The sequence below is a fragment of the Pelodiscus sinensis genome, chromosome 3, assembly GCF_052426305.1.
Source record: "Pelodiscus sinensis isolate ZL-2025 chromosome 3, ASM5242630v1, whole genome shotgun sequence".
Lineage (NCBI taxonomy): Eukaryota > Metazoa > Chordata > Testudines > Trionychidae > Pelodiscus > Pelodiscus sinensis.
Window position 1 is genome coordinate 88,609,472 of NC_143054.1, and position 14,380 is coordinate 88,623,851.

Consider the following 14,380-nt stretch of genomic DNA (forward strand, 5'->3'; position numbering starts at 1 on the left):
GTAAATGGGCCGCCACTACTGCTATAGTTTTGGTGAAGACCCTGGGAGCACACGCCAGTCCGAATGGTAGAACCGTGTACTGGAAATGTTCGTTCCCCAATTGGAATCGAAGAAAACGCCTGTGAGCCACATGAATAGCTACGTGGAAATAAGCGTCCTGTAAGTCGAGGACTGCAAGCCAATCTCCTTTGTTCAACGACGGAATGATAGTTGCTAAGGTCACCATCTTGAATCGACACTTTCGAAGGTGACGGTTTAACTTTCGGAGGTCTAGAATGGGCCTCCAGCCTCCCGATTTCTTCGGTGTGAGGAAATACCGGGAATAAAAGCCTTTTCCCCAAAATTGTTTGGGTACTCTCTCTATTGCCCCGATAGCGAGCAAACGGAGGACTTCTTGTTTCAGCAGTTGCTCGTGAGAAGGGTCCCTGAAAAGGGATGGGGTGGGTGGGGTGGGAGGGGGAATGGAGAGAAAAGGAATTGAGAGGCCGTACTGCACCACTTCTAGTACCCATCTGTCTGTGGTGATGTTGGACCACTGGTGGTAATATGATTTCAGTCGATGGTGGAAAAGAGAAGAAGTGTCGTTTTCTGTGTTGATCGAGGGAGGCGTACTTGCAACCTCAACAGGGAAGTCAAATTTGCTGTTTGGTTGAAGACTGGTTGGTTGAACGGTTTTGCTGGGGTCGTTTCCTCTGAGGACGTTGCCTAGGGCGCTGATTTTCCAACATGCGTGTCTGTTGTCTGGAAAAGTTAAAGACATATACAGAGACATGTCATATCTTCTCTGATAAGGGTAATAGCGCCTTCGTTTAAAATTGGGCGTGTACATCCCCAGCGTACATAAGGTGGTACGAGAATCCTTGCCTGAATGGAGAACCTCATCAGTATTTGCTGCGAAAAGTTTAAGCTTATCGAAGGGGAGATCTTCAACTTTATTTTGCAACTCCTTCGGTGCTCCTGCAGAGGAAAGCCATGATGACCTTCTCATTGCGATACCCGTAGCCGTGGCCCGAGCTGCTGTGTCTGCCACGTCAATTGCAATTTGCAATGCAGTACTACATGCTGCATATCCTTCCTGAACTATTGCTTTTAATAGTGGTTTCTTAGTGTCTGGAAGATGATGTAACAACTCCGTTAGCTTCGAATAATTATCAAAGTTGTGATTTGATAAATGAGCCGAGTAGTTAGCCATACGTAATAGGAGTGTGGCTGAAGAATAGACCTTTCTACCAAACAGATCCAACTTTTTATTGTCTTTATCGTGGCACGCACTTCTGTACTGTGGTGCTTTGGTCCTTCGCTGCGCTGCGTCAACCACTAACGAATTGGGCTGAGGGTGGTTGAATAGAAAATCTAACCCCTTCGCCGGCACGAAATATTTCTTATCGGCTTTCTTATTCATAGGAGTAACCGATGTTGGAGTCTGCCATATCTCGTCCGCCACTTCCATGATCGCGTCGTCAATTGGTAAGGTGATTTTTGCACGCTGCTGTGGGCGGAGGTTCTTTAATAGGCGATGTGTTCTCACTAGAACATCTGCCAGCTGTATTTCCTGCGTGCCTGCCACTCGTTTAAACAGGTCCTGGAACTGTTTTAGATCGTCTGCTGGAGACAATTCACCTGGACAGACTGCCTCATCTGGTGAGGACGATGCGCAGTCCGCTGGAGAGGTTTCTGGCTTGGGGTCCTCTGTGTCAGACAGCTGCCCTTCCTCCAACTCGGACTGATCCTGTTGGACAGATTGGCTTGTCGATGGAGGAGGTGAGTTTAGCTGTTGTGGTTGAGGTAAGTATTGTGTGACTGGTGATCGGTAGTTGCAGGATGATCCCCTATGTGAAGGTAATATATGTTCATGGTGGGTACCGCTGTCACACAAGTGATAGTAGTGCCCGTAGTAGCGCTCAGAACGTGACGGAGAAAAATGACGCGACGAACGTGCACTAGTGTGTTGAATGTAATAGACACGGCGTGGAAAACGTCTAGAAGACTCATATCTATATGACCTACTCGGTGAATGAGATCGTGAACGAGATCACTGTGCTTCTAGATATACTGTGTCCCTATAATCGCGCCGCCTGTATGCGACATGGATCGGAGAGGCACTATAGTCTCGATACCATGCACGCCTTGGTGGCGATGGAGATAGTCCTGGTGAGAAAACTGGGGAGGCAGATCTGTCCCTCCCATGAGTCTTCGATAGAGCTTTCCTATGTAATGAGGCACTGTCAGTTTCCATGTCAACTGGAGAGCTCTGTACAGAGTGAAAGCAGAGCGGTGCCGGGGAGATCAGCTGTAGCTGCTCCGCTGTCGGTGCCGATAAAGTGCTCAGTGACGACGTCATTAAATTTGCCGGTGGCGCCATGTCAGGAATGCGCATGGCTGGGTCCGGTGCCGCCGATGCCGGTGCCGTCACAAGTGGTGCTGCTGGATCCTGCACCGCTGATGTTGATGCCTGCGAACCCGGCACCGGCTGGCTTGTCAGTATCAGCGGAAGCGCTGCACCGCCAGCCGGCGAAGCTGAAGCCGGCGCTGCTGATGCCGGCACTGAAGCAGCCCGAGCCCTCGGCGTTTTCGATCCCCTATCAGCGGGGTCAGTAGAGCAGCGGGACCCCGTGGAGGTCAATTTGGGGGCTGCCGAAGCCCTTGAGGCTGCCGGAGGGAGGGAGCGAGCCGGGGACGGCTTTGCCCTCTTTGAAGTTACCGGTCTGGGAGAAGCCGCTCTCCTCTTAGAATCAGAAGTTTTTGCTGAGGCTGGAGAGGGTATCGGATCAGGCTGCAGCGCCTTGTCAAACGACATCATCCGGATCTTTAATTCCCGCTCTCTGCGGGCTCTGGACGTAAGCTTGCAACAATGGGTGCACTTTTGGGGAACGTGTGACTCACCCAAGTACCTTATGCAAGCGTCATGGCCATCAGCCGCGGGCATAGCTTCGCGGCAGACTGAACATTTCTTAAAACCGGGGGATCCCGGCATTGCTAGGCGGAGAGGGTGGCTAGATGCCGACCTCGGCAAGCTTTGTCAATTTCAGTTTTCTTTAGCGCTTGGCCGTAGCGCTAATGAGTTGATCTGAAGAGAAAACTCTTTTTTTTTTTTTTACAATAGAACTGTAGAACAGGAACACGACTAATCCTAAAAGTAACTATCTACACTGAGAAAACAAACTAATAATGCTAATGAGAAAGATAGATCTAACAACACAGGGAGCTCCGACCGCGACCTGAAGCGGTTGAGAGGAACTGGCGGTTGCCAGCCTGCGCGCGGCTCATCAAAGGCGCGAACGGCGCTTTGAAGGAGCGCGCATGCGCGGGCTGGCAGGACACGGCTATGAAAATTCTCCGAGCCGAGACCCGACACCTAGAGTGGAGCACCCCCGGGGCCACTCGAAGAAGAAGATGGAGATACCACAACCTCCCTGAGCAATTTATTCCAGTGTTTGACTACCTTGACAGTTAGGAACTTTTTCCTAATGTCCAACCTAAACCTCCCTTGCTGCAGTTTAAGCCCATTGCTTCTTGTTCTATCCCCAGATGCCAAGATGAACAAGTTTTCTCCCTCCTCCTTATGACACCCTTTTAGATATCTGAAAACTGCTATCATGTCCCCCCACAATCTTCTCTTTTCTAAACTAAACAAACCTAATTCCTTCAGCCTTCCTACATAGGTCATGTTCTCTAGACCTTTAATCATTCTCATTGCTCTTCTCTGGACCCTGGCCAATTTCTCCACATCTTTCTTGAAATGTAGTGCCCAGAACTGAACACAATACTCCAATTGAGGCCTAACCAGCGCAGAGTAGAGCGGAAGAATGACTTCTCGTGTCTTGCTCAGAACACACCTTTAATGCATCCCATGTTTCTTTGCAACAGCATCACACTGCTGACTCATATTCAACTTATGGTCCACTATAACCCCTAGATCCCTTTCTCCTGTACTCCTTCCTAAACAGTCGCTTCCCATTCTGTATGTATGAAACTGATTGTTCCTTCCTAAGTGGAGCACTTTGAATTTTTCTTTATTAAACTTCATCCTATTTACCTCAGACCATTTCTCCAATTTGTCCAGGTTATTTTGAATTATGACCCTATCCTCCAGATTAGTCACAACCCCTCCCAGCTTGGTATCATCTGCAAACTTAATAAGCGTACTTTCTATACCAATATCTAAATCGTTGATGAAGATATTGAACAGAGCCGGTCCCAAAACAGACCTCTGAGGAACCCCACTTGTTATGCCTTTCCAGCAGGATTGTGAACCATTAATAACTACTCTCTGAGTACTGTTTTCCAGCCAGCTATGCACCCACCTTATAGTAGCCCCATCTAAGTTGTATTTACCTAGTTTATTGATAAAAATATCATGCAAGACCGTATCAAACGCCTTACTAAAGTCTAGGTATACCACACCCACTGCTTCTCCCTTATCCACAAGACTCATTATCCTATTAAAGAAAGCTATCAGATTGGTTTGACATGATTTGTTCTTTATCGTTATTTGTATAGCTTACACAACAGTTATAATATAACACAGCTACATAGTCGTAAACAACAGTCCCATTTATTAAATAGCTTTTATCAGAATTTTCAAAATCCCCTTATTCAAATCTGCTTGCATGCCACATATCGCACTTAACATTAAGTAACAGACTACCAGATTTTGAAACATTTTTTTAAACCAGAGACTTAACTGATTTTAAAAATTATTACTTGGTCCATCAAAGGGAGAAATGGCTAAAATGTAAGACAAGCAAAAATAAATGCTCAAACCACAAGGACCAAAATGGACATAAATTTCAAGCAGAATATGGCAACAGAAATATAGACTTACCAGTGATTTATATTTTTTTTCAAGGAGCCTTAGCACCACGGTTCTGCTATAATTTGCGTGCTAAAAATGTAAAACAGAAATACTGTGAACACCTATAATTTAATTTTTAATTTGCAACACAAAAATCAAAGTTCTCCAATTCTATTCCAATAATTACTGCACAGAATAAAATGCACAGAATTAAGTTCTAACTTATGTTAATCAATATTGCATAGTGGTATATTTTTCTATTGCCACTAGATTAGGATGGCAAAAAAGGAGAAGATTATAATAAAACTGCAGCAGTTTTAGAGACAGGTCAGAATGAAAATAAACACAATGTGCAGTTACGCATGCTCCAAACTAGGAAACAAATAACTATGCTTAAGATTACAGGATATGGCTTCATATGGAGCTATGTAAATCCTGAATGGTATATTGTGAGGGGCAGAATTCATACCGACCCTTTGTATTCCTTTGGAGTATAGCTAATTCTAATTTCAAAACACTTAAAATCTATCAGCAGATGTATCAGTTTTTTCTTACCATCCATTTTTTGAACCACACAGCTTTGACATCAAGTAGAGCTAAGAAGTATATTGGATCCAAAAGCTTTGGAGACACATGTTGTCTTTGCTCACGTTTTACTGAGAACAACAATAAGGTACTCTCAACTATTTCTTCCATATACCTCAAAAGATTATTAGAAAAAAAAAAATTGGTCAAATGTTAAATCAAATTACATGTATACTGATACCATTCACAAATAGTCTTGCTTATAATATTCATCTTTATCATCAACCATGGGCTCAATGCCCTTTGGTATCCGATGCCTCCCACTGGAAAACATTAAATTGAGAAAATATTTAATTTTTATCATTAAAGAGTTTTGTAGCAACCGCTTTACCCACCATTGAAATGTCACCTCCTCAAAGATAAAAGAAGATAAATGTTTAACTATGTATAAGAACTATTTATTAGGAAAAAGAATATACTATCATTCAATCGCTGGGGAATTTAGGTAAGTAAAACATCATTAATTCAGACTTGGATTTGGCCAAAACCATGGGGCCAAAGTCTCAGACTGTCGGGAAAAATGCTATTGACTTCTGAAAGTGGTTAGCCACTATTATCTCATTTGAAAGAGAACACCTCCAATAGCAAAGCAGTTCTTATATGCTGCGGCACTGGAGCCTCAATGATTTAGGATTAAGATTGCTACATATCCAACCACCAAATTTACTGTTTGAGTATTGGGAATCCTGAAATCTGTTGTTATATGCTAGTAGAAGCAAGGAGAGGATAAAGTTTCCAGAAAGAATGGAGAGGAGGTAGATTATTTTGAGTGCAGTAATGGGAAACTGATGTCATGCAGATAATGCCAGAATACAATGGAACTAGCAGGGAAAAGTGTTTGTCTGCTTCCCCAAAGATATGGGGCCTGATGGCTGAAAGACAGTAGGAGGAAAGGCTGAGAGGCACAGAGGACTGAAAACTTTCCATTCCCCGCAAAATGCAGACATTTGGATACACACTACTAATCTTGACAAAATTTTGAGCCTTTAACGCTAATGTAAAAAACGTTATTTTAGAAATACTGCTTGAAGGTGACATACTTTTCTGGATGACGAATCCAGAAAGAGGGAACCTCTCTTTGGTACTCATTTAGAAGACGCACCTGTGAATACAAGGATTACAATTTAAAAAGGCAAAGAATTAATAATACTTCTATAATTAAATAAATTAAAGAGATGGAAAATTAACTTCTACCTTTTTAAGTAAACGAATTATTTCTGGGTTAGTTATGTCTACACCATCTGAAACGGCAGGAATACAATTTTCTCCAGAAAGAAAGTACAATTCTAAATGTTTTGCTGAAAAGAGAAAAAAATCCACAGTATTACTACAGGTTAAATCTCATAAATCCAGAAGCCCTGGCACTGGGGAGTGAGAGTCAGATGGCAATTCTGCAGCGGAGAACCCCACCAGTGGGGACAGAGGCAGCCAGGGACCCCATTCCCAGGGCCCCTATCCTCAGGGAGCCCTGGTGAGGCGCAGCAGGAGCAGGACCATTAGCAGCTGGCAAACCCCGTCCCCAAGGAACCCCAGCCAGGTGGGGCAGCAGCAGGGCTATCAAGCCCTGCCTACGGAAAGCCCCAGTGGGGCTCAGCAGCTGGCAAGCTCCGTCCCGAGAGAGCCTTAGCTGGGGAGGGTGCAGAAGTGGGTCCACGGCAGGGAGTCCATCTCTGTGGAGCCCAGCCAGCCTGCTGCACCCAACCCCGAACACAGCGGCAGCGGGGCTGCAGCCCAATGGCAGTGGGGCTGGAGCGGAGCCAGCCATAGGGAGGAGCAACAGGCTGTAAGGCCGGTAACAGGGGACTTCCCCTGTTTCAACAAATTCCATCATTTGGGACTGGTCAGGTCCCAAGGATGCCAGACCAAGGAGGCAACCTGTTGTAATGTAAACTTCATTAGGTAGTGAATTTCGGTTTTTTAAAAATAATTTCAAAAAACCATATGAAATATGAAAATCTTTTAAAACATGACAAAATGCACATACCTAAACTTGTATAAATGTCCCTTGTCATATTTAGTGGAGAAGAGGAAAAGATCTTTGCATAGAATCTCAATATTTTGTCCTAGAGAAAAAAGAAATAAAATTAGTAACCTATGAACAAATTACTTTATTAGCATGGTGCAAAATAGGATACAACTAATATTTATTCCATGCTTCGTTCAATATTACAGTCTACATACATAGCACTAAAGATGCACTGGTGCTTTATACGGGTACAAAAGCAACAGTCCGTGGTATCAAGAACCTACAATCTAAAAAGAACAGTGCCTGATCTTGCATCACAGAAACAGGGTCTATATTAGCATATTTTAATTATTTTAAAGTCATACAAAATGCAAGTAACTTACATAATAACACTAATGATAGAAGATTAGCCACTGCTGTTAAACCAATAAAAGAACTACTTAGGAAAAAGAAGAAGAGAGATAAATAACAGCATCTGGTGCAGCTTTAACTATTTTAGTTTTAGGAGATATGGGGGCATGTCCACACTGAAAAAATATCACATCATTTTATTTTCATTGCTTTTTCCGCAGGAGATATCCCCGAGGGGTCATGTCCAAACCAATAAAGAAAACATCATACTTTTCTTTCTGAACAACGCACATGTATATTCATGAAGTATATCTTTTGTGACAATGAAAAATACATCACTGTGAAAGATTACTATCACATTTTATATAATAAGAGAAAGTTATTCACCTTGGCGCAGTAATGACAGTTCTTGGAGATGTGTGTCACCATGGCTGTTCCACCAGAGGTGCTCCACAGAGATGTGGGTGTGCCTCAGATAGGAGATTTGTCAGAAGTGGTCTGCATACAAGTTAGACGCATCGTGCCATTCGTGCCATTTCTTAGAGCATGCAGACCGGCTCCTGCCAGTTCCTCCTAATTGCTGAGTATCTGAAAGACATAAAGGAGAAACTCCAAAGCAGGGAGGAGAGCCGGTAGTGGAGCATCCACGGGGACACACATCTCGAAGAACCATTGTTACTGCACCAAAGTTAGTAACTTCCTCTTCAAGTGGTGTCCCTGTGGGTGCCCCACTGTAGATGACTTCGTAGCAGTGGCCCAAAAATAAGGAAGGTGGGATTAGGAGTTAAGATTTCACCGCTATGGACAGTAATGCAGAGGAAACTGCTGAGTCACTACTAAAATTGTTGGGGATAGCGCAATGCTTCGCAAAGGTGTAGTTAGAGGACCACGTGGCAGCTCGACAGATGTCACGTAGGGGAACTCCCTTGAGAAAAGTTGTAGAAGCTGCTATTGCCCTGGTAGAATGGGTTCTTGATATCTCTGGCAGAGGTTTGTTCTGTAATGAGTAGCAATGCACAATACACAAAGTGATGAGTTTGGAGATGCGTCGTGCAGAGAGAGACTCGCCTTTGGAACGATCAGCCATCGAAATCAGCAATCATTAAGATTTCCGGAAAGGTTATGTTCAATCAATGTAAAGGCCAGTGCTCTACGCACATCTGATGTGCGGTGCCACAGTGGGAGGACTGTGGCTAGGCGTAGAAGGTTGGGAGAATGATAGGCTCATTGATATGAAAATCCGAGTTTAGTTTTAGTAGGAAGGTCAGTTGAGGGCGGAATATAACCCCTGACTTGTAAACACTGTATGTAGCAGGGAGATGTAGCAGAGAGCAGCGAGCTCCCCTACCCTATGGGCAGATGTTATTGCTAAAGGTAACCTGGGTGGTTAATAGCGGTGGAGGGCAGGGTTTGAAGAAGTGTCATGTTAGAGCATCCAAGACCATTTCTAAGTTCCATGGTTGAGGTGGCTCTCTATGTGGTGAGTAGAGATTTGCCATCCCTATCATTAATCTATTAGGGTATGTCTACACTAGCCACCCTAGTTCAAACTAGGGTGGCTAACATAGTCATTCGAACTTGCAAATGAAGCCTGGGATTAAAATATCCCGGGTTTTATTTGCATGTTCTCGGGCACCGCCATTTTTAAATGCCCGGTAGTTCGAACTCCCTGCCCGTGGCTACACACGGCACGGGCGAGGTAGTTTGAACTAAAGCCCCTAATTCGGATTACTGCGATGAGGAGGAGTAATGGTAGTCCGAATTAGGGGCTTTAGTTCGAACTACCTAGCCCGTGCCGCATGTAGCCGCGGGCAGGGAGTTCGAACTACCGGGCATTTAAAAATGGCAGCGCCCAGCAACATGCAAATAAATCCCGGGATATTTAATCCCGGGCTTCATTTGCAAGTTCGAATGACTGTTAGACACCCTAGTTCAAACTAGGGTGGATATTATAGACATACACTCTGTAGTCGAGTGAGCAAATACCAATTAGCCCTTCAACTGGCTGCAAGAAGGCAGTGATCACAGCAAGGTGAACCTTGAGAGATGACAGCGCTAGGCCAGAGTGTTTTAAATGCAAAATATAGTCGAGAATGCAATGAATCGGGGCAGAGGTCAGATCTAGACTATTTTCCATGCACCAGGAATGAAACCTATGCCACTTGTGCAGGTAAGTGACCTGTGTGATGAGTTTTCTACTTGGTAGTAGAACAAGTTTAACATCTTGGAAACAGCTCATTCCTGCATCCCGGAATCAACTAGGAACTACACTGTGTGGCGAAGGTGATTGGCCTGAGGGTGCACTAGGGCTCCCTGGTCCTGGGTGAGCAGGTCGTGGTGTCTGGGTAGGGGATAGGGTGGGTGAGGAGACATGCAAAGCCATGTCTGACGCAGATAAAGGGGGCTATGAGGATTACTGTTGCACTGTCTCTGATGATCTTTTCTAAGACCCTCGGTATCAGAGGAGTCAGAGGAAAAGCAGCTGATCGCTCCAGTTGAGGAGGAAAGCATCTCACAGAAATCTCAGCCCGATTCCTGCTCCAGAGCAGTAGTACTCGTGTTTTGATGTGTGGTGTATAGGCCTATGGTTGGGAGGCAGAAAGCATCTTGTAGTATTCGATAATGTAGTTCCCACTTGTGGTCTGTGAGAAAGAACCTGCTGAGTCCATCTGCAGTGGTGTTGTCTTTGCCAGGTAGGTATGAGGCTAGAATCATTATGTCGTGCTGGATGCACCAGTTCCATAAGCATATTGCCTGCGCGCATAGGGAACACGATCAAGCTCCTTCCTAACAGTTTATGTAGAAAACAGTGGTTATGTTGTCAGTAAGCACCTTGATGGTGTGGCCCCGAATAAGAGTGGCAAAGTGCTTCCATGCGTCAAAAACTGCTCTCAATTCTAGGAGGTTGATATGATGGGAGATTTCTTTTGTGGACTAGTGGCTCTGAAAGCGATGGCCATCGAGATGTGCTCCCCAGCCTATCAAAGATGCATTGGTCGTAATTTGCAGCGTGCATTGAGGTCAGTACAAAGGTACACTATAAGAACATAAGAACAGCCATACTGACTCAGACCAATAGTCCATCCAGCCCACTATGTTGTCTGATGACTGGCCAATACCAGATGCCCCAGAGGGAGGGGATACAATAGATAAACCTCACGTGATCCCTCCCCTGTCACCTACCTCTGGAGAAACAGAGGCTAGGAACACCATTCCTACCCATCCTGGCTAATAGCCATTGATTGACCTAACCTCCATGAATATGTCCTAGCCTTCACCACATCCTCTGGCAAGGAGTTCCACAGAATGACTGTGTGCTGGGTGAAGAAAAACTTCCTTCTGTTTGTTTTAAACCTACTGTCTATTAACTTAATTTGGTGACCCCTACTTCTTATATTGTGGGAATATGTAAATAACTTTTCCTTATTCACCTTTTCCACACCAGTCATGATTTTATAGACCTCTACCATATCCCCCCTCAGTCTTCTCTTTTCTAAGATGAAAAATCCAAGTCTTTTTCATCTTTCTTCATATGGGACGCATTCCAAATCCCTAATCATTTTTGTTGCCTTTTCTGAATCTTTTCCAATGCCAATATTTTTTTTTTAGATGAGGCAACCACATCTGTACGCAGTATTCAAGATGTGGGCACACTATGGTTTTATACAGAAACATTACGATATTTTCTTACCAACCACCACAGGACATACCACACTAATACCAACCCTGGTACCTTCCCTTGCAACAAACCCCGTTGCCAGCTTTGTCCACATATTCATTCTGCTGATACCATTATTGGACCTAACCAAGTGAGTTATAAGATCAAGAACACATATTCCTGCGCATCCAGAAATATAATCTATGCTATCATGTGCCGAAAGTGTCCGTCTGCTATGTACATTGGACAAACATCTCAGACACTTCGCCAAAGGATTAATGCCCACAAAACAGATATCAGACAAGATCACAAAGAAAAAACAGTTTCTTGCCACTTTAACCAGAAAGGACACTCTCTAAATGACTTAGCCACCTGCATTCTGCTACAAAGACCTTTTACATCTGCACTTGAAAGGGAATCCTCTGAACTGTCATTCATGTTAAAATTCGACACTTGCCAACAAGGACTTAACAAAACTTTGAACTTTCTCACCCATTACCAAGACAGTTTCCCCAATTATCACCTGTAATACCATTAACTCACAAACATCCCACTCTCCCTACCTTTAATATCAGCAATTCACAGACACTTACCTTCCTTCCTCCCCCTTCCCACCCCCCCGCATCTCCCTTCTGTTCTGCAATGTGATTTGTCCTTTTCATATTTGTTCATTTTTTTTAATTGTATCCTTTGGTATATATGGTTGTGACTACTTTCTTCCACTATTTGATCTGAGGAAGTGGGTCTGGCCCACGAAAGCTCATCATCTAATAAACCATCTTGTTAGTCTTTAAAGTGCTACATTGTCCTGCATTTTGCTTCAACTACCCCAGACTAACACGGCTACATTTCTATCGATATTTTCTGTCTTATTCTCTATCCCTTTTTTAATTATTCCCAACATTCTATTTGCTTTTTTGACTGCCGCTGCACACTGAGTGGATTTTTTCAGAGAACTATCCACAATGACTCCAAGATTTCTCTTGAGTAGTTGTAGCTAAATTAGTCCCCATTATATTGTACATACAGTTGGGATTATTTTTTCCAATGTGCATTACTTTACATTTATCAGCATTAAATTTCATTTGTCATTTTGTTGACCAATCACTTAGTATGGAGAGATCTTTTTTAAGCTATCTTGAGCAGTTTGGAATCATCTGCAAATTTTGCCACATTACTGTTTACCCCTTTCTCCAGATCATTTATAAATAAGTTGAGTACAACTGGTCCCAGGACAGATCCTTAGATCCTCTCCATTTGGAAAATTTACCATTTATTCCTACCCTTTGTTTCCTGTCTTTTAACCAGTTATCAATCCATGAAAAGATCTTTCCTCCTATCCCATGATAACTTACTTTGCTTAAGAGCCTTTGGTGAGGGACATTGTCAAAGGCTTTCTGGAAATCTAAGTATACTATATCCATTGGATCCCCCTTGTCCACATGTTTGTTTACCCCCTCAAAGGACTTTAGCAGATTAGTAAGGTATGATTTCCCTTTACAGAAACCATGTTGACTTTCCCCCAATAATTTTATTCAATACTATAGTTTCAACTAATTTTCCTGGTACTGACGTTAGTTTTACTGGTCTGTAATTGCCAGGATCACCTCTAGAGCCCTTTTAAAATATTGGCGTTACATTAGCTATCTTCCAGTCATTAGGTATAAAAGCTGATTTAAAGCATAGGTTACAAACCACAGTTAATAGCTCAGTAATTTCCCATTTGAGTTTTTAAAACTCTTAGGTGTATGCCATCTGGTCCCAGTGACTTGTTACTGTTAAGTTTTCAATTTGTTCCACAACTTCCTCTAATGACACCTCAATTTGGGACAATTCCTCAGATTTGTCACCTAAAAAGAACGGCTCAGGTTTGGGAATCTCCCCAATATCCTCAACCATGAAGACAGAAGAAAAGAATTCATTTAGCTTCTCTGCAATTACTTTATCATCTTAGATTGCTCCTTTAGCATCTCTATCGTCCAAGGGCCCCACTGTATAGCTGGCTTCCTGCTTCTCATGTACTTAAAAAACATGTTGCTATGATTTTTTGAGTTTTTGGCTAGCTGATTGTCAAACTCCATTAACCAGCTAACATGTTGGTGGGGATGGTCCACCAACTCAAAGACTTCAAAACTTTTGGTGGCACTGCGATTCACCTGTGCACATCATGTTTGCCAGGAATGTAGACTGAGGCTATCCACTGCTAAAGGCACTGCAGGTGAAGTGTTGAATGGGCTACGACATATGTGGTAACTTCCACGTGTCCCGTGAGTTGAAGACAGCTAAGTATGGAAACCGTGGGGCTTTTGTTAGGGCAGTGGATGAGCCTAGGCGTGCTCCAATGCATTCCAAAGATTGTTGTCGTGTCATTGATGATTTTTGTAAGTTGATTATAAGGCCAAGAGCATCGAAGACTGCCCTGATTATGGTGGTGGATTATAGCGTGTCGTTGAAGGATGGGCTTTTGATCAAACAATCATCGAGACAGGGGAAGGTTACGATCCCAGCACGATGGAGGTGGGCTGCAATGACCGCAAGTTCCATGGAAAACACTCTGGGCATCCAAGACAGGCCGAAATGTAAGACTCGGTATTGGAAGTGCTCGACTCCAACGACAAATCTTAGGAAACACCAGTGCGCCAGATGTATCGTGACATGAAAGTAAGCATCTTGTAGGTTGAGGGATGCAAAACCAATCCCTGCTGTCAAGAGCTGGGACAACAGATGCTAATGTCACCATCTTGAATTTCTGTTTGCGAAGATGTCATTTGAGACGGCGGAGGTTTAGGATTGGTCTCCATCCACCTGACTTTTTCTGCGTGAGAAAATAATGGGAATAAAAGCCCTTGCCCCTGAACTCTTCAGGTACTTTCTCTACCGCTCCGATGGTGAGGAGACATACCTCTGGCCTCAGAAGAGTCTAGTGAGAAGAGCCCCTGAAGAAGGACAGGGAGGATGAGGAGGGAACAAAGTGAAAGGAATGGAATAGCTGGACGTTACTAGCTCGCGGACCCACTGGTTGGTC

At 43.8% G+C, this 14,380-nt stretch overlaps 1 protein-coding gene across 8 annotated transcripts in view; it reads right to left on the reverse strand.

Annotated features, from left to right (window-relative positions):
* Nucleotides 1-14,380, reverse strand: part of TBC1D32 (TBC1 domain family member 32) — a 210,858-nt gene that overhangs the window by 164,774 nt on the left and 31,704 nt on the right. For 7 of the 8 annotated variants that reach the window (XR_012902654.2, XM_075924062.2, XM_014577940.4 and 4 more), the window contains 5 exons: nt 7,365-7,443; nt 6,575-6,678; nt 6,421-6,482; nt 5,351-5,495; nt 4,826-4,885 (listed from right to left, as the gene is read on the reverse strand). Coding sequence is in view for 7 of the 8 variants with exons in the window: in XM_075924062.2 (XP_075780177.2) it covers nt 4,826-4,885; nt 5,351-5,495; nt 6,421-6,482; nt 6,575-6,678; nt 7,365-7,443 (450 nt within the window). In the remaining variant the exon portion in view is untranslated. Of the gene's footprint in view, nt 1-4,825; nt 4,886-5,350; nt 5,496-6,420; nt 6,483-6,574; nt 6,679-7,364; nt 7,444-8,084; nt 8,270-14,380 lie in introns of those variants that run through there. The other variant, XM_014577943.4, reaches the window with a different exon arrangement.